Here is a 27,388-nt window from a genome sequence, read left to right on the forward strand (position 1 = left end):
AATTCACTGATTCTCTCATTTGTGCAATAGAAGAGTGCTCTTGCTCCATCTCCATCTCTATCTTCTTCTTCTTCACCTCCTTGTGTGTGTGTGTGTATGTGTGTGTGTGTGTGTGTGTGTGCGTGCGTGTGTGTGTGTGTGTGTGTGTGTGTGTGTGAGAGAGAGAGAGAGAGAGAGAGAGAGAGAGAGAGAGAGAGAGAGTGGGCGATCGAGCATTACGAAGGCATGACGGCGGCGGCGAAGCGGCGTCTCCTTCTTCTTCGCGGCGAGGAATCCTCCACGAAGCAAGCGTAGAGCGGTGAGTGACACACCATCGCCTTCTTTGAGCTTACTAGTTTAGGCTTGTTGTGTGCTTGGAGCCATTTGTGGCTCGCACACGGTGTATCGGCAAGTTCCTTGCATTGACACGTGCGACATACGCACACAAACAGATGCAAGGCATCCGGCTAGTGGAGCTAAAAGAAATTTCTACCGACACGGTAGACCTGCACCCGCCCTCCAATGACTGGGACGTGGTGATGACAAAGCTAGCTGGATTGCGAGCACAATCCATGGCTTCAGAGAAAGAAATGACAACTCTCAAAGCCACTGAAGAACATATCAAAAAGGAAGTAGATTCTCTGAAAACACAAAGCCAAAGGCAAAAAGAGAGAGAAGATGATCTGCAGGCCAGCTTGGCAACGGCCCTACAAAACTGCCAAGCAATGGAAGAAGAAAATGAGGCAGCAGCAAAAAGAATACAAGCAGCTGAAGAAGAGTGTCTGCATCTTAGCAAGTCATTGCAAGATGCCGAAAGAGAAAGAGATAATCTGACACTACAGCTGGCTGAAGAATCGAAAGAAGTAGAGGCCATGAGAAATGCTAAGGAAACAGCAGAGATAGAAAAAGAAGCAAGCCTGGATGAAATCCTTGAGCTCAAGGATCAATTAAAAGTCAAAGATCAAACCATCCAGAGGCTGCGAGCATCACCTGCTAGAGTTAGAGCTACGAGCTCGACTCAAATCATTTCCAAGAGTCAAATATATGAAGAGAAAATGCAGGAACTTCAGAAGCAGCTGACTCTCAAGAAAAAGCAGAGGTTAATGATGGCAGAAGGTTCTATCGTAATGCAAACAAGAATGGAGGAGGACCCAAAAGCCCTGCAAGAAGAAGTGGAAAGCATAAAGAAAAAGCTGGAGGAGGCGGAAAGAGTAAACGTTGAACTTAATGACCTCCTCATGAATATGGGCGGAGAAGCTGAAGCGGAAAAGAAAACACTCCTCATGCAAATTGAGGAGTTGAAAGGCCAGCAACAAGCAGAGGCAGAAAGCTCAGGGCCAGCCGCCAATGAGGGCATCGACCTCGAAAATGTGGCAGATTCTGTGGACACACTCATGCAAGAGGAAAGCATAGCAGGATCCTCTCAAGAGCCACAGGATCTAACACAAGAAGACGAGGAAAAATTGCGTAAGGCAATAGAGGAAGAGCTAAAAGAAAGCATGAAGGAAGCCTTGGAATGGGAACAGAGGGTCTTCAAATCTATGACAATTCAGAAGATCGACGCCAGCAATCTCAGGCGCGAGTGGCTTCAACCCTCTCTCCCATATCCATTGCTGAAATATGAGGCAGCAACAATAAACAAGCGGATTAGAGAAGAGCCAACAGAACCTCTCTACAATGCAGACACCTCGAAGCCAGAAGGAGTTAAGCTTATAGTGGAATCTCAGCCAAAGTGAAGGAAGGCTTGGCTTACCAGGTACCCACAATACCTAATCCACTTGGTAGAGGCACCTAAACATATCAGAGACAACCTCAGCTTCTATCCTCTACAAGGGAGTGTTCAAGGACGTGGAAGACACAAGAAATTTTGCAAAGAAGCCAACCCACTTGGCTGAATTACCCAAAGCTGCCGGGCGTGAAGGCAGGTGAGCGAATAAGTGTCCAATACATGGTGAAAACCCTAACAGGCGCCATAAAGTTGTTCACTGGATCACCTGACCTTACATGCATTATGATGAGGGAGATTTGCAGAACCATCTTAGCAGTGTTCGAGACCTTCAAGCCAGGCCAGGTGATCGACAGCATATTCTTCTTCCAAGATACATACAAATGTGCTTATGATCTGTCGGGTCAGCCTTCCAAGGAGGTGATACATGCGCTGTATCAAAGAATCATGTTTCTACCATCCTATCACCTCCAGGCTTTTGAAGAAGTATTTTATACAGGGTTCTTCACCATGAATATAGATATCTTTGGCCCAACAATGCTGAACCTACATGCCAGGTACGAATCACTGCTAAAGATGCGGGAAACGATAAGATGAAGCAGCTGATCAAGGCCATGTCGGGGACAACATGAACAAGGAGGAGGGGGATGTTAGAAGCTGGACACACCCCACGGCATCTAACTACTCGGAGGACTATTATTTTTGTAATTATTCATTCATTAAGGAAAATTCGATTTTTCACCTTGTAAATATTGGGACTTACAAAAGTTTCCAAATTGTATCCCAGTTTTTATAGTTAGATTGAGTAGATGGTTGATTTTGGAACTTTAGGGTTTGAGAAGTTGTAAGGTATATATACCACTTTTTAACCTTAATGAAAAACCTTTTGTCATTTCAAAAACAAGTTTGAAGTCTGTGAGTGAGCGTACTGTGTACGAGAGAGAGAGTGTGAGCTTCATCTTGACACTACGTGTGCTCCGGTGGTCAGAATACAAGCCTATTAGCAGCAGATAAAAAACTAAAGGATATCCTGAAGACGGCCCAAGAAAACAAAGAAAAGTAGGTAGTGAGGGAGGATGAGCGCTAGGATCACCAATGCATGACTCTAAAGCTCCACAGTTTTCCCAATGCATCTTATGGAAAAAATAAGTAATATCCAAAAAAAACCTCACGGTTTGGTCATAATAAGCTTCCAAATTTGCTCCATTTGACCAAAAACATCAAATTATGTAGTTGAATCCCATTAGTACATAGATTTTTGTAGACCACCTATGACTGTTAAATATCATTTTTTGTCGTTTTATAAATGTTCTATACCTACAATCATTATCGCCATTAAGTATGTGTTTCCTTGATAAAAGTATCAAAAAGTGTCTCCCTAGGAAAACTGAGCATGAAGTATTAAAACTGCTCACATATGAAAACCACTAAGATTTTCTCAAAAACTACCAAGACATACAAAAATCTTCAAAATCTATATTGAAACCATGAATAAGGTAACATCATTATCTTTTAAGATTGAAGAGAATGCTGAGACTCAAAACGCGTTGGATTCATATAAAATCAAAAACCAGCATATGGCTGTGTTGTTAGCTATATGAGGAAGAAGAGTTGAATGATATTACGATTGAAGAGAGTTTAGTTGCGACTCAAAGTGAGGTTTGATAAAATAAAAAAACATCCCAAGGTTGATTTGTTAGCTATATGATGGAGATAGTTGGTGCTATAAAACTCAAGAAAGAAGAGTTATATGATATTCATAAGACCAATCAAATTAGTTACCTTTAGATTGCATAAACGTTAACTAAACAATTACGTAAGCATAGATATTATCAATAAATCAACAACTTTCATAAGCATGTCATAACTTGAAATGGAATGCTAGTGGAAACTATTAAAGCTTACATAGTACTTTGTACCTCACTAAAATGGGTTCTAATGAGATTTGTTGCCAACATTTTGAAAACCTGGAAAAAACAGCATGCTCTGTTTAGCAAAGTTTGGGTTGAAAAATGTATTGCAACAATTAATAAGGTCAAAGGTGGAATCCATAGCCCAAAAAATTTGAAGTTTTCCTTAACATAGAAGGCAACTTTGTGAAATAGACCTCAAAACACAATGTGCATCTCTTTCAACTATTCACAATGTAGAACAAAATAGGATCTTGTAGCAAGGAGTAGAGAGAGATACGATGCAAAGTAAATTAGTGGTGAACAAAATTTAGATTGACATTATTACAAAGTAATGGCATCATCCACCCATACACTCTCAAGGTAGAGCCAATAAGCAGAAACAAGGGACTGGTTAACCTTCAATATAGGATTCCATGATTCATGGAGATGCCTCCTTATATAGTGATAAGGATGGGTGGTAGATCAGTTTGTCTTTGTGTGTGATATTGACTATGCCAATTAATGGCATGTACATATAGCTTAGTATCACAAGGAATATTCTAAGAATATTCTTTGAAAATTTGCTCTGCATCATCCAAGATCACAAATAAAGACCTCATCAACGTACAAGCTAGAATCCACCAAATATATAGGCACCAATTATTTCTCCTCATATGGGGGATTAATAGACTGTTCAACGTACCTAAGGGTGGGCAAAACTTGCAGGTGGGCATTGCAAGTATACTAACACAATTTACTGCCACACAAAGTATACACCAACCATTTAGACATAGCCCTAGCCTCTTCATTCTCAGCCCTTTTCACCTCAAATATATTGTGTACATTTGCATCAATAATAGGTTGATCCATGACAATTATGAAAACCCCCATAGTTTGCACATTTTCCTCGGTGGAACTTACATTCAAGTTTCCACCACTAAAGAGAGAAGAAATCCTTGCAACCATAGAAAATAGTAACTTTCAAGCATTACATGACATAATGAGCCTCTCTCTAGGCCTTATGTTTGGAACCCTTTTAGCATACTAAAACACGACTGGTAAAAAAAACAAAGATTGGGGTACATTCTTGTGTGTTTGTTGGCATTGGCTTCTTGGAGGTAGTGATATAGGCATGGTGTCTATCAAATCTTGTACACATTGTTTAGGCTTTTTAAGGCTATTTTTCAGGCTTCCTAAAAAAAGATAGCGTGCGTAAAAAAGGCTTTGCCAGTCTCTCTGTCTCTCTCTCTCTCTCTCATCTACACTGCCGTTCAAAGCGCTCTCTCTCTCTCTCTCTAACAGCAGGCAGTGCCGCGTTAGTACTGACGGCCTTGTTCTTTCCTTGCAGAAACGGTCTCTCTTAAGTACATTGAATTGAATGGGCCATGTCTCTTATTTAGAATAGAATGCCCATGAGATTCTTCACCTTGTTTGACTAAACGAGCATATCGACTCTTCACAGCCCAAATTTCATGCTCTGTTTGAGACCTCCACTTACAAGTTACCGAGCGCGAATCCATGACCATGAGACCCAAATTACTGCATATGCAAATGACATCCTCCAGAGAGGAAACAATGTCAAGCCCTCAGAAAGCTAGTGCAGAATTCTTCAAGACGAAACTCTATCCTGGTAAAACTAGGGGCTTTCACAGCTAGAAGGCCTCCTTACAATACAAGATCAGTTCCACACAAAAATTGTCACTGAATTCTCACACCTGACGGCGAAAACAAAAGAGAAAAAGGTTCTTCACGCTCTCCGTTATACGTAGTAACGGAAGCGTCCATGTATTGATGAAATCTGCCAGAAGGGTCAGTACAGTAATCTTAAGAAAAAATGAAAGAATTTGCATTACATATCAATCAGCAAGCAGGGTACTCTCGCCGCAATCAGAGGCCATGTCCAGTACTACTTGGATCGCAGTACTCTTCTGCAAATACATAGCCAGTGCCCTAATTAACATGTTGGGGATGACTAATGGTAAGCACCAAACATTTATATGCCTCAGGAGGCATTGTAGACTATATTCTTCAGATATTTGATATCATTCCCCACAAATGCCATAAACACACACATTCAAAACCCCTGTAATTTAAGCGGTGTCTGACATGTATAGGCAAGCATATACCCGCGCACTAGTGCCCAAGCATGGCTTCATCCCACAACTACCTTCAAGCCCCGAACCTACTGCGCTGCACTATTGATCTTGCGGATCATTGCTTGCTGAGGTATTATTATTACTTAGCTTTTGAAGCATATTGGCCATAAAAGATGTAGAGTTCGGTAAGGGAGCTAGAGAAGGCTTACTCTCTTTTGCACTACAAGAGTGCAGTTCAGTCTGTGCTACACTAGTACTTGGCATGAGATCCCCTTCAGCCTCCACATTCCCAAAGTCGATTTGATCACTTGCTGGTTTATGCTGACAAATATCCAAGGGAGAAGATTGTTGCTGTATGCTAAGACCTAGCTCTGCTGAAAAGCCACTCCTTGGCATTGTATGCTCCGGTGTGCTTGGTGCATTATTGAAGCTGCGAAATGCATCCATCGAGAGCTGCATTGATGCTATGCTTTGAAAATTTCCATTACTAGAGCTCACATTTCTCATTGCATCACTGACATTACTTGCATCAGGGCCGTTTGCATTGCTTACATCCAGGACCGCCGCACGTTCACTAGGCACATTAGTGGGCTGCATCTGCAAATACCTTCTGCCATCCATATCCCCCTCTCCATGATGGGTCGTGGAGGGTTGGTCATGAGCAGCATTCACAATATCCTGTGCTTGTTCAATGCTGGGCTTGTAGGCCAGCTGGTTCCCATTATTAGAGCTCGAAGAACCTCTTCTGTACAGAGCATCTAATTCATGGAAATACGGACACGTCTTCGCATTTTCCGGTCTCTTTTTGCTGCTCTCCTTTGCCCTTTTGAAGTACTTGTTGATATTCTCCCACTTCTCCTTGCATCTCTTGGCAGTCCTGTTGGTATACCCCTTTTTAGCCATGCCATTAGCAATCTCCTCCCACAGAGGACCTTTCGGGCCTGCCTCTGTAAACTTTGCTTGCAGGCTACTATGAAGCTCGATCAGATGAAGCACCTCAGGTTTCAGCCATCGTTTGCTGCTCGGATCCGAGGCATCATGGTCTTCGTATCGATGCAATGCATTCTCTTGATGGAGGGGAGGTGCCGATTGCATTGGCTGTGCAGCTATTGGAACGCACAATGACTGCATGGACATGGACACACTAGGTAAATCTAGTGTTTGCCCTGTAACTTTTTGCAGAAATGCGATGAGTGCGGCATCTCTTGCCGCTGCTGAGCTCCTCTCCTGAGCTCTTAGCTCATGCTCTTTGCTCAACCGAGCCATCTCTTGCCTCCTCCAAGCCTCCTCTCTTATCATCCTATCACTCTCCCTCTTCTCCATAGCCTGAAGAAACTTCTGCTGCATTTGCTCTTGCTTGTCAATGACCCTCTTCAGCAAGCCTTCAAAGAAGGCCATCATACTGGTAGGGCTCCTCCTCTTCCTCTTCTTGCTCTGATCTGTGGCAGGGGACAGAGCATGTGGTGGATCAGGGGGAGGCATCGAGCTGGATCTGTGCTCATTATCACCGTCGTCATCAGTGGCATCGTCTGCATCATCGATGGCATCGTCGTCCTCATCCTCATCATTGTCGGAGGAGGAGCTGGATTCAGATGAGGAATGAAGAGTTGTGCCCATGTTTCCATGAAGATGTGGTGGGCAGTATGCCGAATTCATAAAAGCGGGAAGCTGGAAAGCAGGTTGCGGAACGGCCGAGCTAGGAAAGACTTGCGGCTGCGTCGCGACAATTGGGGTATCAGAAGGCGTTGTGCCAGCAAGAGCACTGATCTGACGCAAGGAGGAAGCTGGAGCAGAAGCTTGGAGGTTGAGGAGGGGATCAGAGGAGGTGGTGCTGGTATGGATGAGGAGCATATTGCTGCTGCTGGTCATAATATTGGGTTGGGGGAAACTCGAGCTGGTATAATGAGCAGGGGGAGCAGCAGCAGCAAGGGCGCTGCTGGTGCTAGCTGCTGCATGTAAGGCCTCAAGCTGTGTGAAAAAACGGTAGTTTTTGCCGTCCTGCCTTCCCACTTTGCCTTCTTTGGTCCTCTTGTAGTACTTGTTCACATTCTCGAACTTCTCCTTGCACTTCTTGGCGCTCCTCTCGTATCCCAGCTCCCCTAGCTTCCTACACCAACATTTTTCAGCGCACACACACACAAATTATTTTAAAATAAAAAACCCACTTACTTTAATCCACGATGAATTATTATACGAGTTTCATCTGAGTCTTCCATGCATTCCTCATAACCAGCAGAAAATACATCAAGCACAGAATGGGCAGTCAATCGAAACAGAGAAGCTCATTTCAACAGTTTTTCCCACAGCTGAAAAAATACTACTAATCGAAAATTGACGGTAGAATAACGAAATAATTCTTTTTTTTCTGAAAAAACAATGTGCTTTTCTTCCGATTATGGAATGGTGTGGGTCTAGGGCTCTAGGCGGAAGTGCAAGCGAAGGGGAGCTGAATAGCAAGCCAATGATTGCAGGGTAAGGGCAGTTTTAGCAATCTTTTGACGCCGTCATTGCTGAGGACGTGGAAACGGTTAAATAAACGTTGTTGCCAGCTATTTCAATCTAGGTGATCCTTTGGCTTGCGCGATAAAAAAACCCCATTAATTAACCCCCTCCCACCCTAACTCTCCCCCCCGGCCACCAAAAGCTTTCTGCACGGCTTCACCTCGCCCTCCAGCACCTCGCTCACAGAGAGAGAGAGAAGCGGCTCAATCTCCACAAGGAATCTCTATTTTTCTTTTTTCTTTTTTGATGTGGTAGAGACATAATATATACCTTTAGAATTAAAGGATCATTAACTGTTCCTAATTTTTAAAGGTAGCAGAGAGAGAGAGAGAGAGAGAGAGAGAGAGAGAGAGAGAGAGAGAGAGAGAGAGAGAGAGAGAGGGACACATGGCAGATGGCCAACCAATTTGTGTTAGTAAGAGTATATAGTGACACTTAGAGAGAAATTGCAGAAGCATATCATAGATTGGAACAAAATTAATAGCTAAAACTCAACTTAGACAAGATATCAACACTTAATTGATGCTGGTAATCAACAGATGCTTCCAATTTTTTATCTCCGATAACCCTATTACAAACCGGTTGCATACGCCATCGTCGATATGCCTTTTGATTTGCAAACCCTAACCAGAAATCCCCAATATGATGAAAGCAACCTGTGTTGGCCAAGCAAAAATCCCATCCTGTAAGCACAACTTCCCTACCTTTCAATTTTCAGAATTTCCCCTTCAGTCCTCTGCTGGATCGAGTTTTGCTTGGTCTGTAACTTGCACAACAATCCCTTTGCACTGCTTGATTTGCTCGATTATGGCCGCTTGGAGGTCTCAAAGTTCGCTAAGAAAGATCCCCTTTTGTTGTTGCTTGCTTTGCTGATGGGTTCCAAGCGAGAGAGAGCGAGAGAGATAGAGATAGAGAGAGCTTCCTGGTATCCTCCTTGCTCCACCACCCCTCCTTTCTACCTTCCTTTCTACACCTCTCCCTCCTCATATTGCTCATCCCACCTCTGCGGCTCCTCCCTCCAAGGTCAAGAGAGCGAGAGAGTTCGAGCTCTCCTTGATGCCCTTGCCTTCTCCTCCCTTCACTATCTTCTCCCTCTTCGTGCTCCCATCTCCTCTCTCGAGGTCGAGATCCGGGAACTCCCCCTTCCTCCTCCTTCTTGTATAGTCCCCTTCCTCCCGTTTCTCCCCAAGCCCTTCCGGCTGATGCCCTTCCTCGTTAACCTCTTGCCCCCTTCCCCATGGCTGCCTTTTCCTCCTTGCGTTTTATTTCCTCTCCAAAAGAAAACCCCTTCTTCCTATATATAGCACACTCCCCTCCCCCTATTTTAACAACGACGGTGCCGTCGTTGTGGGAGTGGGGGTGATGATGTGGCAGGTCGGGTTGAGACGACTGCACAAAACCCGGCAAGAACAGAACCGAATAGGGGCGCCATTCCATCCTCGTCAACTTCCGCTTCTGACCACTGCCATCTGGGCATCACCTAAGCCTGCACGAGTCCTCTCCTCTCCTCTGTGCCCCCCCTGCTCGCTGTCTTCACGCCATTTCCCTTCTTTTCCCCTCATTCACACACATTAACCCCCCCTTTACTTACATTGGGTGGCCTTCCCACCTTGTGCGGCCTCACCCTTGGTTCAATTGGGTGGCCCTAAGGCCCCTTGCCTTGGGTAGCCTTTGGCCTTTTGTTTCATAGAGCCACCACATTTGACATGCACATCAACCAAGGTAGTGCCAGGCACGATGTCTAGCAGCCCCAAAACTACAATTTCTTCTTGAATTATGTTGCCCATATAGTTTCTTGCATAAAGCCACATGCCTTCAAGATGCATGCTTGCATCTTGAGAGAGAGGCCCTCACTACCCATCTACTAAAAACACACCAGAGCTTCTAGCCTCGCCTCTGTGGGGCATCCTACAATCAGTGCATTCCAAGATACGACATTTCGAACAGGAAGCTGGTCAAGCACTCAATGTGCTCTTTGAAATGCATTAAATCCCCATAAATTTCAACTTAGCATATATACCCACCAAAATATTGCCACCGAGCTCCATTATTGACAACGAAACACCGCATGAGATGAAATCCCAGACGAGATGCTCCTCAAACACTCATTGATCTATTAAGTGCACAATCTTCTAGAACCTGACTGAAGCCAAAAACTCCCAAATGGTGCATTGACCAAGGCGACTAAATTGATACAGAGCTGGCCCCCAAGGAAACTTAAACTGGCAATATCTTGACAACCAAAACTCCGATTGCCGATCTGAAAAGACCAACATGCTCCACAAAATATTTACTTTAGCCCCATGCATTCATATCAACATTGACACTTCATCAGCACAGCTGACCAATCTGGTATGGATCTGCAATCGTCTCAAACTTCATACTGATATAGCTTCAACACCGTAGCTCCAGTTGACGAGCCGTAAAGTCACGCCTGGAGAGTATGTCTAACACTACAAATTTAGCCCATAACACCACTTTCTGGCAACATCACTACAGCTCGGCTTGTAGCACCAATCTTCCTTTCTAGGCATCGAACCCCACATTTAGCATACACTCCATCCTGATGGCATAACAAGTTTTGGCATAAATCATAAGTTTGGCAAAACCTCAAAAATGTATGCAGATTCTTATCTTTCAACCCGTGCCCACAAAGCGGCACGACAGCGACAGTCAGACAAACACTGGCACTGAGCTTTAGACCCGCTTTAGAAAGTCAAGACACTCCACCTGGTGACCATACTCAACAAAAAGATCAGAGTGAGTCTGGTCAAGACCAACAACAGACTCAACGTACCACACAAAGACAGCCCCGTTCCGTAGAGTTAGCTACATGACAAGCCATTTATGTATACAATCCAGTAGCTCAGACTCAAGATAAAGACTCAAGATAAGGATAAATGTATTCAGGTTGATTCTAGCTTAGACTCAGACTTATGCTCAGAACCAAATTTCTCTACGACCATGTTAGCATTAAACAAGAAGCTGAGGAGGCAAAAGGCTATTCAAAAAAGAATTTCTTCATGTGACAAGACAACATATACTACCTTGGAGTGGTTTTAGATACTGTTTGTGGGAGCAAGTAGACTGATCAATGATTGGAAGTCGCTCAATTACCACAATCAGCAGTTCTGTCAACTATCAACTCAACCTAGTTGTGTCTAGGTTTTGGACAATGAATGGATGCTTACAACTGAGGATTTCAGGTGGTAAATCCCCCCATGAAGGACCCATCCACAATAAATCTGAAAAGTCTTGGACTCCAATTAGAAATATTAGGGGATAAGCCAGTTTACAAGTGTATGAAGAATATTCATATTGAGATTAAGGATATGCTGGTTCATCAACTACAGATCACAAGAAAAGATCTGGATCATAAAGTCAACCTACTTTTAATATGCAACACCACTAGTAGCAAAGGACCACGAACTAGGATGACCCTCAATGAGCACAAGAGGAATCTCAAAGGCCTTTATCACCTAGTCCACATTTCCAGGAAGATGATGCAGCAGGAGAATCAAGTGGTGATGAAATTTCTTGAATTTGTTCTTGATTCTCCCATTTTAATGTATGCCTTATCTGCAAAGGAGGCTGAGCTCCCCAGCTTCTTTCCAACTCTCTATCCAACATATCCAGAACCGTGATTAGCAAACATACATCAAGATTGTGAATGAGCTGAGGGAATGGTATGAAGGAGCTACAAGTGAGTGGACAGCCTAGAATTCGGTCCTAGATCTAAAGAAAGACCAAGCAGATGATATGGTAGGACCTCTGCAAAACTTCAAGCTGAAGATGGGACAATGACATATTCACATTTTCCGACTCATCAAGATTACCAATCAAATACTCCAACTCACAGTAGAGGCATCCAGGATCCCTAAAAAGGAGTTGGCAAATAAGGCATCTTCTGAACCATAGTTCAAGAAAATGGTTGAAATCCTTTTTGAATCCAGAGTCAGATGCAATCAAATTAAACTTCTTGAAGGTTGGATACATACAACCTCATACTGTCACTCACAAGTTGGCTAGGTCCAGACTCACTAGAGGAAAGAGAACCTTGTATGACCCTGACACAAAAACCTAGAATGCCTTCACACCGTACGAGTTCGAAATGAAGACAACACACAAAGATCAACTTGAACAGGAAGCCCTATATGGTATGATCCAGAAAGAAAACCGAGCAGCTTCCAATGCGCCACCAAGAGTACTCTACAGACCGCCAAAGAAGAAGGCCCCATATAAAAAGAAGAAAGCCAAGTGGACTGATACCCCTTAGCTGATCATACTCTACTATAATTTTGGAATATACCAAAATTCAAAGAAAAGGGTAAAGGAATGTCAATGGTGGGAACAGCCTTCAAAGGAAGATTGAGATGCACGATTGAGTCGGCTGGAATTGGTAACTACTAGGACCAATTACTATGGTAACTGGTACAGTGTACAATCAATCAAAGTTCCAGTCCGAGGGCTATAAATAGGGCCCACTACTCAGTGTTACGGTCTATCTATCGAGGATCTACCTTGGAGCACTAGCACCCTCACTATCATTGTCTTGTATCTTGGAGCTCTTTCTGCTCTTCTAACTCTAATCAAACCCAGAGCAGACTTGGCTCTCATTGTTGTACCAATTTATACTATAAAAATCTACAGCAAAGAGTATCATAGTCCATGACACCTTGAGCTGCATATAAAGTCTAATCAATCAAGGCATCCAAGATAGAAGAGGCTGTCCAAATCCGATCATGAAGTTTCTGGATTTTATGATGAAGCAATGAGCATAGGGGATCCCTCTAGGCTAAAGAAATAGGATAGTGTCTTTTGCATAAAGAGCACATGCATTCCCTCAAAGAAGCCTCATCCTCAGCAAATCTTCATGGGCTTGAGGCATAAAAAATAAATGTGCAGCCACATGGACAAGGGAACTTTTGAAGGAGAAGCAAAACTACTAGAATACTCAAATCCTTCCTCTTAAAAGGAAGGCTCCATTGTTTGACAATGAGAAGGACCTTTGGTTGAAACTCTGAATTTTTCCATCTATTGGAATCTATCCCAAGGTTATGCTATATTTGTGAGGCCATGATGATTGAACTCTCCTCTTACCAACATGTCTCTGTGCCCAAATCTTAAGAGAATCTTTAACAAGATGTCCTATCATATGAAATCTCTGGCACAAATTGTTAAAGTTATAGCATCTCAAGTGAATAGCCCAATGTGATCCCAATAATTATTTTGGTTGTAGGGATTTATTTTAGTTATTTGTCAAAGTCTAGGCAGGGCAATTCGCTAAGGTGAGTATACCTTGCCCCCATTGTATTATTATCGATTCATTGTCAAGGTTGGTTGGTTCAACAATTTCTCTTCTCTCTCTCTCTCTCTCACTCTCTCTCTCTCTCTCTCTCTCTCTCTCTCTCTCTCTCTCTCTCTCTCTCTCTCTCTCTCTCTCTCTCTCTCTCATGTATTCTTCCCATTGCTCTACGCTTCTGCATCATGACTTTGACATGTATCATAGCCACGTGCGCATTGATCATTGGAGCTTGCCATTGTTTTGAAACACCCCCTGTCCACTGCACCCTCTTCTCCTCCTATCCACTACACCCCCATCTCCCCTTGATGGTGACATTGTTCCCCACTTGCCGGAAAACCACCTCCCCTTCCTGGCCATAGCGTTTTAAAATGCTACTTGTTGAGGGTTGTGGATGCCCTGAGGACATTGCAGTGGACCCCCCCGATCGAATGTCTTGATGACTTGGAAGCAAAGGACTCCAAAGCTCCCCTTTTTCTGCAGATTTTGGTGGATCACTTGGGGATTGTGAGGCCACTCTTTGAATTGCGAGAAGGGATTAACTTTCCATTTCCAGATCTTGCAACTACAACATGGCCCTCCCCTTTCTCAAACATCAATGAAAAATGGAATGGAGATAATTACGCCCATTGGAATTTGATTATGTGACTCTAGTTCACGCGAAAGGCCTATAGGATATAGTCAACGACTTAGAGCCCCATCCTACGAGGACCCCGACAACATGTATACCTGCCTTCAAGATGACGGACATAAAAAATCATACCTTGAGTGGGATGTAGGCAATGACAGGACAATGTCGGCCATTGAGGAATCTCTTACTAAGGAAAATTCTCCAGCCATATAGACTTTGAAGACTGCCAATGATATGTGGTTCAAGCTCATTGGAATGTTTGATGGGGATTCTACGATGCAAGCAGTCACCCTTCTTGGACAGTTATTTGCCATCAAGTTTCCTACTCAAGGTTCCATGCAATGTTTTCTTATGAAGGCTAAGGTTATTCATGATCAACTATCGGCTATGAAAAGTGCATTGAAAAGTACTCAATTAGCTACTTTGGTACTCACGAAATTACATGAGGCACACGAAATGGTGTCTAGGACACTTTAGCTACAAATCACAAAGAAAAATCTTGAATTTGATGATCTTAGCTCTTTTCTCATTGAGGAGGAAGCCGTATTACTAACTAAAAATGATTTTTCTATCATAAAGATGTCAAGCCATACGGAGAGATCAAGGTCAACAACGCACTATAATCATTCAAAGGATTCCTTAAAAAAAAAAAGAGAATGCAGCCATGAGAAATCAACGAGATGACATAGAGAAAAGACTCCATCATCATCTCAAGCTCGCAGCCATAGAAAAGATGGATCGACCATGTTGAAAAGAATCTTGTTCAATGTATGAAAGAGATGGAGACTTTGCCGTCAGACCTTGATGTGCAATTGGTGGTCGCTAGGAAGGAAATCACAAAATTCAAAGGTATCTCACTTTGAACATTTTATTAAAAGTTTTGATCTTCTCATTTTATTCAAAGATTTGGCATAGAGAGAAGACTTTTTATTCTATGTCTGCTTGTTGATTTTTCATGGCTGCTACTCTTGAATTAGGATTCTCTTTTCGAGGAAGAGGAATTTGTTGAATGACTATGATTTGATATTGTGTCGTTGACGTTGATATCTCTCTATGTCGTGACATCTTTATGGCAGTAGAAGTCCTCAAATCCAAGACCACCTTCAATTATACGGATGGTAAGAAAGGTAACTCCGCTCTGATACCAATGAAACTCACCCTTGATGCAATCCACACTTTGCATAACTGATAATGTGTCGTTGACCTTGATATCTCTCTATGACATGACATCTTTATGGAAGTAGAAGTCTTCAAATCCAAGAGTGCCTTCTATTGTACGGATGGTAAGAAGGGTAACTCCGCTCTGATACCAATGAAACTCACCCTTGATACACCATAGTCTTATTATTGGCAATCCACACCTTGCATAAAAGATAAATACTATCTCCGATTAAAGCTTGAGAGAGAGAGAGAGAGAGAGAGAGAGAGAGAGAGAGAGAGAGATATGTGTATAGATATAACATAATAGATGCATACTAGCATAGTGGTCTTGTACGGTCCCATACGTTTTGTACACGTACGAAGATGTGTGGTACTAAACGAACTAAACATGTATGATGATATCACGTATATTCAAAATTAAAAACAAATAATTATTTAGTCTAAGGCCTAGGCCCTTGGATTTAAACTCTGCTCTTAAATAAACTTGACATTTGTACAAATTACAATTTACGATACTACAATGTAAAGAGTCAAGACTCAAGAGAATGATAATTACATAAGCCAAAATGATAAGTAGAGAATCAAGATGATACAAAAAAGTGGGCCGGGCCAAGGGGTTTCAAAGTACTCAAAAAGTGGCACACCAAAATGGAGAGACTAAAGACTAAAGTAACAAGTCTAAGAGCTTCTAGTCACTGGTGCTCTCATCATCTTCCTCATCTTCCTCTTGCAAGCTATGCTCATCAACATTATCCTCTTCTTCACAAGAGTCAAAGGATGACGGCTCATAATCTCCATCACTAATGAGATTTCCTTCATCATCATACTCTAGCTCTCTAGGCTGCATAATGGTAGGCCTAGTATTGTATAATGATAGGACTAGTATTAGGAACATCCTCCATAGTGATGCCCCCCACACTAGAGCCGCTTTCGAAGCCTCGCCACACATAGGTCTAGGAGCCTCCGTGGGTTTTGTTGATGATTTTCTTCTACCACCACCACGGGGAGTGGAAGCCCTTACACCTCTACCGCTTGTAGTTGTAGCCGATGTAACTCCATGGATGATGACCTTGTTGTGTGATCAGGTGCGAGAAACCTAGTGATCAATCTCCTCGAGCTCCAAGTAGATCTCACGAAATATAATTTTCTCCTCAGGGTCTTTCTCTTTGTTGACACTCTTTAGAGTGTTAATCGTGAGTGTGAGCTCATCCACGTTGACCTATTTGACATTTACAAAATTGGACAATGAAAACATGATTAGTATATTCAAACTCTTAAAGACTATTTATAAAGTGGAGTAGATTATAGAGTCTAGAGTAGTGACTCGTGATTGGTCAAGCCATAGGCATCTCATGCATAGAGCGCAACATGCGTAAATTGGAGCGACAATAGATAAGTCGCTCTAATTGCTTCATTGAGAGCTTGCTTCAGATTTTGGCGTGGATGAGGGAGTATGCGGACCAATTTTGTGCTCCTGATGAGCAATCCGAAAGCACATCAAGAGATGCATAAGTTATAAGAGACTAGAGTTGAAGGCATATGTTAGAAGATTAAGCACAAGTTATAAGATTTGAAGGCATATGTTAGAAGATTAAGCACACGTTATAAGAGTTTGAGGCTTTCCACTTACTTGACCAAGAACACGCAAAGAAAGTCTTTTGAAAGTGGGCAATTGATAGCCAAAGATCTCCAATCAAAATAGAGGCTTCCCCAAGGATTCCCGCTTCCAACACAAGTTGGAAGTAAATGCGGTGTTTCGTTGGTCGCTATAGTTGATTAACTCTTGGAGAAATACTCCAATATCCTCTTCTTTTAGCACCTTAAAGAGGTAATTGTTGCGCTCCTCAATAAGACCTTGATTTGCAAAGAGTTCCATCTTCTTGTAAGCCAGATGCAAGAGAGCCTCAAAGTAATGGATAGGTCTTTTTATCCAATACCACTGCTTTTTGATTAGGAGGAGAATGTCGTCCCTCTTGGGAGATTCCTCGAGGTAATCACTACAGAGAGAGGTAATGTACTAAGTAGAAAAACAAGCATGTAGATGTAGTGAAGTTACAAAATTCAAATATATTATAATAGACAAAAGTAAATATATAGAGGATGTATTATGTAGTTATGCCGTGTCGGGAGGCCCATCTGGGATTGTAGACTTCTCAATTTCCTTGTAAGCTTCCTCCATGAAGTGCCATAGAAGCCCAATGGTTGCTCCCTCCATATCGGTCATGCGGAGAGCCTTGTACAAGGGCAACATCACAATAACAAGACCCTTAACTTCTTGCCAAAACTCCTCCCGCAAGCAAATCCGTTGGATGGCTTTTGCATCTTGTTGTGAAGCGGCGGACTTTCCATTCATCCATTCTTTGAACTCATCGGAGACCATGTTATTTTGTATCATGGTTTTCATATCATAGAGCCGCTTGAGAAGTAGCCACATAGCCGCACAACGAGTGGCCGACGGCTTCTTCAACTCAAGGTCGGAGTAGGTACGGTAAATTGTGAGCACCCTCACTTAGCCGTTGATGAAATTGATGATAGAGAGTGCTTGGTTGAGGATATCTTTCACCCAACCTAGCTCCCCTATGTTCTCAAAGAGAAGGTCAAGGCAATGAGAGGCACATGGAGTCCATACTATGGATGGAAATTCATTCTCTAGCCTCTTACTCATTGCCTTGCAATTTGAAACATTGTTGGTAATCACTTGCACGACACCAACCTACACAAAAAGCATTTGTAACAAAGAGAGTTAAATTTTAAAACATAGGACCCATTGGCAATTTCTCAAGACATAAAGGCCCGGTTTACTATTTTACCTCAAGAATGGCTTTACATAAGGATGTGCTTGTAAATGAATGCCTCGGTCACTTTCTTCCCTCTCGAACCTGCATTCACCACCCGCGCAAAGTATGTGCCAAGAGGATAGACACAATAATGTTGATGATGACCCTCTTCTTTTAGTCGCTCCATCCGTCGGAGAGAATAGAGCATCCATACTTTGCCCAACCGGCACATACGGGCTCAACTGACTAGTCAATCCTTGCCCTCTCTTCATTTATCTTCTTTGTTCTCATGTCTTCGTATGACATACCCATCCACCTCTCGCATGGACCAACTGCGGCAATCGCTATGATCATTCTCTTCCATCGCTCCAACCAAAGAATGTTGAAGGAGATATTGCATTCAGTCACCGTGCGGGAAATCTCTATTTCCTCGATTCTTTCTCTCTCCTTGAGGAAAGACAAGGCGCCAGAGCATCCACCAATTGATTTAGCTAGAAAGGCTAGCTTTGCCATCTTTGGAGGCCGGCCACCATCACTTGACGACGCCTTGGACGTCATGGACCTCTTGGAGATGGCACCACCATCACATGAGGCTGCATTGGCACTGGTAGCCATGGACATAGTTGGGGAGGATTCTTCCTCCAAATCAAAGGTATCAACATCCGGCAGCACTATCTCTTCCGAGGTGACTTTACCCTTGCGTGTCTTCAATGGAAGGTACTTTCTCTTGCATTCCTCAAGGATATCTTTGGGGATATTGGGACATGGGCCCGCTTGTCCTTCCATCTTTGTCAAGTGCATGATGAGACGCGTGACAGAAGAGGTCGTGCCTTTTGGGCAATATTTGCACCACCACTTGCAAGTGTTTTGCTTGCCCCTCGCCCGCTCAAAATAGTGGCAATTCTTCTCAAAGGCTTCATGAAGAGGAGGCGGCATTATGTAGTACGTACTATGTAGCTACTAGTATCGAGAGAGAGAGAGAGAGAGAGAGAGAGAGAGAGAGAGAGAGAGAGATGGAGATGTGAATTATGAGAGGTTTAATGGAATCTTGAGAGGGAGAGACCCAATGGAGAGAAGATGGAGAGGCAAGAATCTAGTCTCTAGAGCTTGCCACTCGAGAGCTAGAACATGGGAGCATTGAGAGCTTGAGAGCTTGTAAGTGTTTGAGAACAAGATGGAGAGGCATTGCTTAAATAGAAAGAGGCTAGAGCATGAGAGAGGGAGAGCATGGGAGAGGGAGCACATGGATGATGACTCTTGATGAGAGAGGGAGAGCATGAGAGAAGTGGCAATGCCATCCAATGTCATTAGGTCACATGGGCTTCATGTCACATGTACAAGGGGGAGCATCCAACACTCAAGGAGCCCTAGCACATAGAATCCAATGTGGCTAAACTTCTTGAATTTGCACTCCAAAACGGCCCCGATAGGTGTCCTCAACAGTCCCTAGTCAACAACCAAAAGCTGCCAATGGCTATAAATGGTTGCATCAAAATTGACAATACGGAACATGCGCAACGGATAGGACGGGACGGCAATGGAATGAGATATTGCGTACGTTGCACAAAAACTACCTTGATACATAGAGATATGGATAACTTAGATATAGAGAAGAGATTGAGAGTGACACAATGAAAATGACCCGGAATGGCCAACGCCCCTTGGGTCTTCACAGGAATTTGTTTATTCCTCCAAAAAATTACAAGTATATAGGCTGAAAATTCAGCATGGAATCACCATCAAAGAAGTAAGAAAACAATCTTGTTGGTTTTCCCTCGTTTGCATGTGCCTCCCTTACAACTTAAGCACATATAAGAGGTGGAGAAACACACCCATCTGTGTGCCACCCCAAATGCCTACCAATGGGTCACACAGTCGGATGACTTATTTTGCACATCGAATGCATAAGAATGATATCCTTCGATGAAGAAAAATTAAGCTTGGCTTCCTCACTTCAATAGCACCTCCTCCAATGTCTTTCTTCACATAAACTTGAGAGAGAGAGAGAGAGAGAGAGAGAGAGAGAGAGAGAGTTCATTATCGTCCTCGGAGGTCAAATATGACCTATGGGACCAACAAAAGGTACGTGGAAGTTCTTCGTCTTCATAGATACATGAACGATAGTGCAATACAATAAAAATATGACATGAGTCACTTCGGGAAAAGAAACTAACACCAAAGGGGTGGCATTTGGCAGGGTTGTAGACATCTTCTAAGAGTGGAAATCCCATATGATTGCCTTCCCTCCGCGGTAAACTACCCATACGCCTTTGCTTCGTGCCGCATGTACTTTCTTGAGCTCTGCACCTTTGTGTTTTGAGTTGTGATGGGGTATTCCTCTGCAATCCAAAACTTGCTATCTTTAAGAAGATGTGACTGATGCAATAACTTGAGCTTCCATTCTTTATTCCTGAACTTGAGAATAGCATGACCATGCCACTTGGTATTGGCTTGTCACTCCTAGAAGTGATACATTCGTAGTCGAGGTTGACCGGCTTCAGTAATTCATTCACGAAGTTGATGCACTCTGAAATTCATATTCAACTGTGTCCCAAGCTTGGGGCAACCCGCCAACGCGGATCTTAAAAGTGTTCTCTTCTTGGAGCCTTTATTCTTGAAGCTCCATCATCACACGCCTCTACTTTGGCAAGTGTCATTGAGTGAGCTTGGGTCACCTTTGCCTCGACAACCTTCACCTTGATGAAGGCGAGATTAACCATGGATTCAACTCGAGCCTCAAGCTCAGCAAGGCGAGTTTTGAGATGTCAATTCACTTTCATGACCCGATCAAGGCCAATGTGGTCGGATTTTCTCGATGCTGCTAAGACAACGACAGAACTTGGCCGTGTCGTCGCACGAGTCTTTGGTGTATCTCCTTTCTTGGCCGTGACCAACTTCCTCCAGCGTGCCCTTGCCTACATCTTTTCATTATCCTTGGCAAGCTTCATTGAGCTCGCTATGGGAGTGAGCTCTAATCCAAAATCTATGCCTCTATTTGTTGTTGACTCATGTTGCTCAACATATCATGGTGCGCAATGGCTATCATCACCTCAACAAGGAATGGGTGCAACAACACTGCTTTACTGTGGACCACAGAGTGTATTAGGTTATGTTGCATGCTACTGAGCATTTGAAAACAAATTTCTTGCTTGCGATTTGACAATGGCTGAGCTTTGAGGTGGGACAACACTAGAGGCTTAACTTCCCCCCACAGGCTGCCCCTTCCCGGGGGAGACAAAGGATGCAATGTTGGGTTAGGGTTCGATGTGTGTGTGTGTGTGTGTGTGTGAGTGAGAGAGAGAGAGAGTATGTAGAGGGCAATGGTGATGGTAATGTCGAGGCTTCTTGGCTGAAATTAGAGAGTAATTTTAGCAATGAGGTGATCTTCAAAATGAGGGAAAAGAGGGCAATGGTCATGGTAGTGTAGAGGCTTCTTGGGCTGAAATTGGAGAGTAATTTTAGCAATGAGGTGATCTCCAAAATGAGGTGAAGTTGCCTCTTGAATAAGAAGGTTATGTGGTAGCATTATGACAAGTGTCTTGTTGCTTGTCTAAAAAGATAAATTATCTTTATTTATTAAAGCGTAAAAGTGTGGCATGTCATAGGGATTGTAAAAGGTATTAAATATATCCCCCCCCCCCCCCCCAAAAAAACCCCAAACCAACTTATTAATAGACATTTGAAAACCAAGTATGCCCCTCCAATTGTAAAAAAAGGGGTTGATGGAACTGATGTGACATGCCTTGTCTCAAACACGGGCAAGAGGGTGGGGGGTAATATATTTGTTTTGCAAGAGCGCAACTGCACCTCTTTGAGGTGCAATTAGTGAAGGGGGAGGGAGTAACTCAAAATAGTCCCCCCCCCCCCCCCCCCTTGTGTGGTCCTCCCCCAAGTGGGTTAAGTACTCTTCGAACTTGGTTAGCATCCCAATATTATCAAATCTTTTTATGTGGTTTGAATGTATGCTGGTATGTTCAACATGGAAAGAGCTACTAATGCTTCTCTTATCCATCCGAATAGGGAGGCTTTGGACGATATGTATGATGAGTGTGGTGCACATAGCACAACAAAAGTCAATAATGAGACTCCTCAATCGTGTTCATTAAATGGTATTTCATCAGGGTCTTGACAGAGAAGTTGTAGGTAGGTTTGGTTAGATGCAAAGTGAGGGCCTCTCTTGAAATGGTATCGCCTATGCTTGCATCTTGAAGGTATACAATTATGCTTCCACAATATGCCAATCAATATGTATGCGTGCGGAGCACTAGCTAGAGCACAACAAGTCATTGAAGAGTTTTTGATTGGTGGCATTGTCTCTTGGACTACACTGTTTGTAGGGTATGTAAAACATGGGTAGGGCAAAACTACTCTAGGGTGTTTTGGCAATACAGGGCACTTGCCAAATCACGACAAGCATTGATAAGATTCTGATTAGAGATGTCATCTTTTGGACTACGCCTATTGCAAGGTATACTTGTTCAACCACATTAAACAGGAAATGTGTAAGTAGACTCGGAAACCATATAAATCGGTAAATGGATATGGAAGACTTGGAGGGTCTTATTCTTCAAGAATGAGCTATTCATGGGATGAATTTTTATTTTTAAAACCAAGCCATCCTAATCTGCACGTAAATTGACCACTTTTGCTATCCGAGACAAGTTTGGAAGTCTAGAAACCAGTGTACCTTCAAAAATGACCACTCAACAGCCTGCTTAAAAGAGATTATTCAAGAGAGTAAGGAAGAGACCATCTCTATTGGAAAACACAAGAACTATGAAGAGTGGAATCAAGCAATCAAAGCCATCCGTTATGGTATCGACCAATCCATAAAATGTAACTATCTAAGAAACTCTCCCATGCAAGAGAGTGTGTAGGTATGAATTGTGTTTTGTGATCCCTCAAGGCACAAAAGATGCTTGAGGATAATGTACATTTCTATTTGGGTTAATATAACACCTCCGGTCACAATTGTGAGTATAGAAAAAACAAAAAAAGAATTGCTTATGACTTGGTTCAACAACCTTACAACTACTTTTTTTTTTTCCCTCTTCCTTTTCCCCCTTCTCCCTCTTGTTCTTTTGTTTCTTGTGGCTCCGAGAAAAGGGAAAGTGATGTGCAATCCCTCTTGTGAAATTCCGTAATTTGTGTGTGTATGTTTGGTTGTTTTTCAAAAATTCAACTTTGTAAGAATCTCAATGAGATTCTTTCTACATGACTGAAGGTTGGAGCACTGACTCAATTGTTGTCCCGCATCTCTCTCTCTCTCTCTCTCTCTCTCTCTCTCTCGTGTGCTGTTGAGTCTTGAAGAGTCGAGATGCTTCGTGCTCTCTCCTATTACGCTCTCTCTAAGGGGTGTGTGTGTGTGTGTGTGTGTGTATGTGTGTGTGTGTGCAGTCCACAGATTTCCATCTCTAGCTCTGTGGCGCACTTGTGAGATTGTTGGGTAGTGGCGAGGAGAGTATGCACGATAGGTGTTGTCTGTCATTGTTGCACTGTTGCAACCGGAAAAACATCCGCCTCTGCCATGGCTACAAATGAGCGACCTAGGTCTCTGCCTCTTTGCAGAGGGATGAGCACGTAGGGGCAGGGACAGGGGCAGGCGAGGGCAAGGGAAGGAGGTGTAGGTCGGGTGCGGGGCAGAAGGGGGGAGTTAGGCACACTTTTTTTTGGGGGGTCCTGGGGCGGGGGGAGGGGGGTTATTTGTACGTATCTGACTGATAGTGTGTATCTAGCAACAAGGATAGTGTTTATTACAATGATTCCAACTCTATCCTTTGATCTATCTTACTTTGTGATTGTAAAAGGGGTGTTTCACGACTCGTGGTTTGCTTAAGCCGTTCACCCTTTCATGATCCCACTGCCTATCTAGCTCCAAGTAGGTCTACAATTAAGGTATTCATAATCTTCTTGTTTAATATACAAAATTTAATAAAACCTCAGTTTTTCTTAACCAAAGGATGAAAAGTTTCTTCCTAAAACCTAAGAAACCCGAAAACCTTTTTTGATGAATTTGCGTCCAACACCAGCAGTGCAAAGAAGCTCTAGGCTATTTTGGCCAATATAGGGTAATTGTGCCTGTATAAGTTCATCCAGCAAAAAAGAGGTAATTTTGGGAGGATTTTGCAATTCAATGCAAATCTGACATCTGAAGATATATTACAATGTGTCTTGTCAAGAAATTTTTCTAGGACCAATATTGATATTTTTTTAAAAAATTGTGCACATTGGTATTTCAAAATTTTGAAAACTACTCGAAAGAGGCACTCTTGTTCCAAAAGAAGGTCATAACACTAAGCTCTAAACCAATCACTTTTTAAGATTTTGCATTGTTATGCAGATAATGGGCATCACACACTTGGCCACTGATGCACACCTCTAGTTGGCTCACCTACCCTATACGTTGAGTGTGGTCCACTTCTCTAGGGTGTTTTGGTCTGTGCAAAAGGGGCGCTTGGAAGATAACGACAACGTTCATGAGTTCTATTTAATAAACAACTTTGAATGCACTACAAACATCGAGAGCTTGGGACTCAACATGTCGAACACGAAAAATTGACAAATCTCAGTATAATTCCATAAAGCCCGTTCTTTAATTACTATTCCTTGAGAGTCAACGCCGAGAGGATAGTTTCCTTTTGAGCAACGTTTAGCACAAGGCTTGTCCCAAAGTGAAATCATTCCGGTTAAATGGTGCTTCAAACTAGAAGACGATTTCTGTCGTGGGCACAAGCGCTAATGTATCAAATAGAAACAGGAAGGCTTCCTTCCACGACGTCACTTATAAGCCAATCACAATGAAGTAGAGATTCGAATATTCATTAACATACCTGGATACCTCGTCCCAAAGTGGGCGTTTCACACTGGTATCACGAAACGCCGCATCCATGTCCGCCCGGATTTTCAAGAGAGCAATGGTCTCTTGGCGAGGCCAGCGATTCCCTGCACACGCACCTTCATCGGCTTGATCCATATCTGCTAGAGACATCAATGGATCCGCATGCATCGTCTGTCTCTCTCTAGAATTCACTTCACTTGCAGGAAGATTAATTACAGCTTCATCCAATCCCTCGCTGAGCTGATCATGGTGTTGGAGATGCATGGCTTCAGCCTTCTCCTGCAGGCCTTCACCATTATCTAAACTTTCTCGATCAGGCTTGTGTGAAGGGGCCGATCCTGATCCCGATCCCGGCAGCACAGTGGGTGGCATGGTGGCAGGGTTATTATGTCCTTGCACAGGGGATATTGTTGCTGGGAAAGTCGGTGGCCTCGGGGCCATGGTCTTTGCGCCATTTGTATTCGCAGGCAGTACACTTGATGCAGAATTCCCTTGTACAGTCTGCTGCTGTGGCTGCTGTACCTCATCTGACGCCCACTCCATCGATGTGCAGTGATCTGGCTGCAGGACATGCTCCAGCGGCGGCGCTGACGATGCTGGAGCATGTAAGAAATGAGAGAACTGAGGATTTTCATGGTGTGTCTGAGAGGCAACAAGCTTGGGGCCTGCCTCTCCAGGCGTAGCAGTAGGATGGGCTTGAACAGGAGAAGGATTGGTGGTGAAGGTTGAGGATTGGGATAAGGGAACATGATGATCTTGATTGGAGAGGTTAAATAGAATGTGACCTAGAGTTTGATTAGATCCAGGGGTAGAAGTAGCTCTACTGCTATTATTATTACTATTGGTATGGTTCATATTGTTATTTACTGGGTTATACTGAGGGGGTGCCTCAGGAGGAGGTACTCCGAACTGCCCACTTGTTTGCATGGTGTGTGTGTGTGTGTGTGTACGTGCAAGGGAGGAAAGCAAGGGGTGTCCAAAGGCCTGCAAAGCGCCTTGATCAGATAGCTGCAATCTGTTTCAATATGCAAAGTTTCACGGCTAGTGAGGGGTTGTACACATAAGGAATCATGTTCTGATGAGGAGAGAAAGGGGAGGAGGATAAAAGGAGAGGGCTTCAGAACTTCAGAAGGGAAGAAGCTGGCATTGCAGGCCAGGACGGTTCACGTTGATTGGAAAAAGTGAAAAAGGAAGGGATGGTGTGTGTGTGTGGGGGGGGGGGGGGGGGGGGGGGGAGCACGTGGGCTTGTAATTAGTGTGTGCTTATGGGTACTTGGGGGGTTGCAAAATCTTTGAATGCGGTGGTAATGTATGCTGCCCAAAAAATATGAAAGCTAATTAACAGGAGGTTACTGGGTGGCTTCTCGTTGAACAGGAATTTGTAAGGTTAGTTAAGGTGAAGCTGTCAAGCGTGCATTTCTCAAAGGAACAAGAAAGAGAGGAAAGCCTTGGTTTAAGGTGAGAGCAGCAGTCTGCAAGAAGAGGGGGGAGGGAGAGAGAGAGAGAGAGAGGGGGGTAGAAGGGCCATTGTCAGAGCTGTAAAGAGAAAGGAGAAGGGGACGGAGTTACATATGCAAAAGGGACGTAGTCACGTAGACTACATCTACCCTTTCGAGATTACAATGATAAAGAAGAGTGATGAGGATGAGGCGGTGCCAGGTGGTGAGGGTAAGACCGTAAGAGGGTTTTGAAAATCGTTTAATAGTAAACTCTACAAAGGAGTGAAACAGGAAAGGCTAAAGCCCTTCGATTCCTTTCGTACATAATCAGATGCTTGCTCACGAGCTCACACCTTGGCCCACTCACACAACACGCTACTCAAAGTTACCTTTTTGAGGTTTTGACACCCCCCCGGGCCCCCTCCCCCCGAAAACAAAGAGAAAAGAAAACACGAACATGGGCCCTTCCTTATTATTACCTTCGTGTCAACATTCACCACGGTAACTCTGAAACAACCAACTAGTCCCATTTATGTGCTCTTTGGCTCACACAAGGAGAGTAGTCGGGCGCTCTCACACGGGAGTCACAAAAATTACAAACGATCCCTCTACATTGTTTGGTCTTTTCACTCTTACTGCTCTAGGTGGGATAGTCAAACTTGGCGTTTCCAACCACAAACCATCATTCAAAGTAGCAAATTACTTCCTAAAGTATAGTGAATACGCCATACATGCCACAAATAGATACTCCTCCGACTACTTCATAAAGGAATGCGTAATCCCTCTACATCTAAACAATAATATTTCCACGCTAAGAACTTCAAACTATGTAGATCTTTACAATATTGATGTAACATGTTTACCAAAGGGGTATTTAAGGGACAATGATAAAACAATGAAGCACTTGAACATGTATGCCGACTGTGTTTGATTGCATTTGGGAAGGCCCACATGCATTTGAATCTGTATGTCCATTGATTTGGATTCCTCTATTTAGCCTGTTTTTGACAGCTTCATCAAATTGTCCACGTTGATAAAACTGTTA

At 43.3% G+C, this 27,388-nt stretch overlaps 1 protein-coding gene across 1 annotated transcript; it reads right to left on the bottom strand.

The window, feature by feature from the left end:
• Window positions 1-5,396: 5,396 nt before the first annotated feature.
• Window positions 5,397-26,082, bottom strand: LOC147433618 (uncharacterized). Its single transcript, XM_086490293.1, has 2 exons — window positions 24,897-26,082; window positions 5,397-7,800 (listed from the first exon to the last, which is right to left on the bottom strand). The coding sequence occupies exons 1-2, from the start codon at window positions 25,829-25,831 to the stop codon at window positions 5,793-5,795; spliced, it is 2,943 nt and encodes a 980-aa protein (XP_086346419.1). The 5' UTR covers window positions 25,832-26,082; the 3' UTR covers window positions 5,397-5,792.
• Between the last annotated feature and the right edge of the window lie 1,306 nt (window positions 26,083-27,388).

Source organism: Adiantum capillus-veneris, chromosome 19 (assembly GCF_014529385.1).
Source record: "Adiantum capillus-veneris isolate H3 chromosome 19, ASM1452938v2, whole genome shotgun sequence".
NCBI lineage: Eukaryota > Viridiplantae > Streptophyta > Polypodiopsida > Polypodiales > Pteridaceae > Adiantum > Adiantum capillus-veneris.

What these genes read in the sequence shown, in the direction of transcription:
- LOC147433618 (XM_086490293.1), bottom strand. Translation starts at nt 25,831, where the DNA reads ATGCAAACAAGTGGGCAGTTCGGAGTACCTCCTCCTGAGGCACCCCCT. An exon ending in CTTTGGGACGAGGTATCCAG is followed by an intron (nt 7,801 to 24,896) that starts GTATGTTAATGA and finishes ATGTTGGTGTAG; the next exon opens with GAAGCTAGGGGAGCTGGGAT.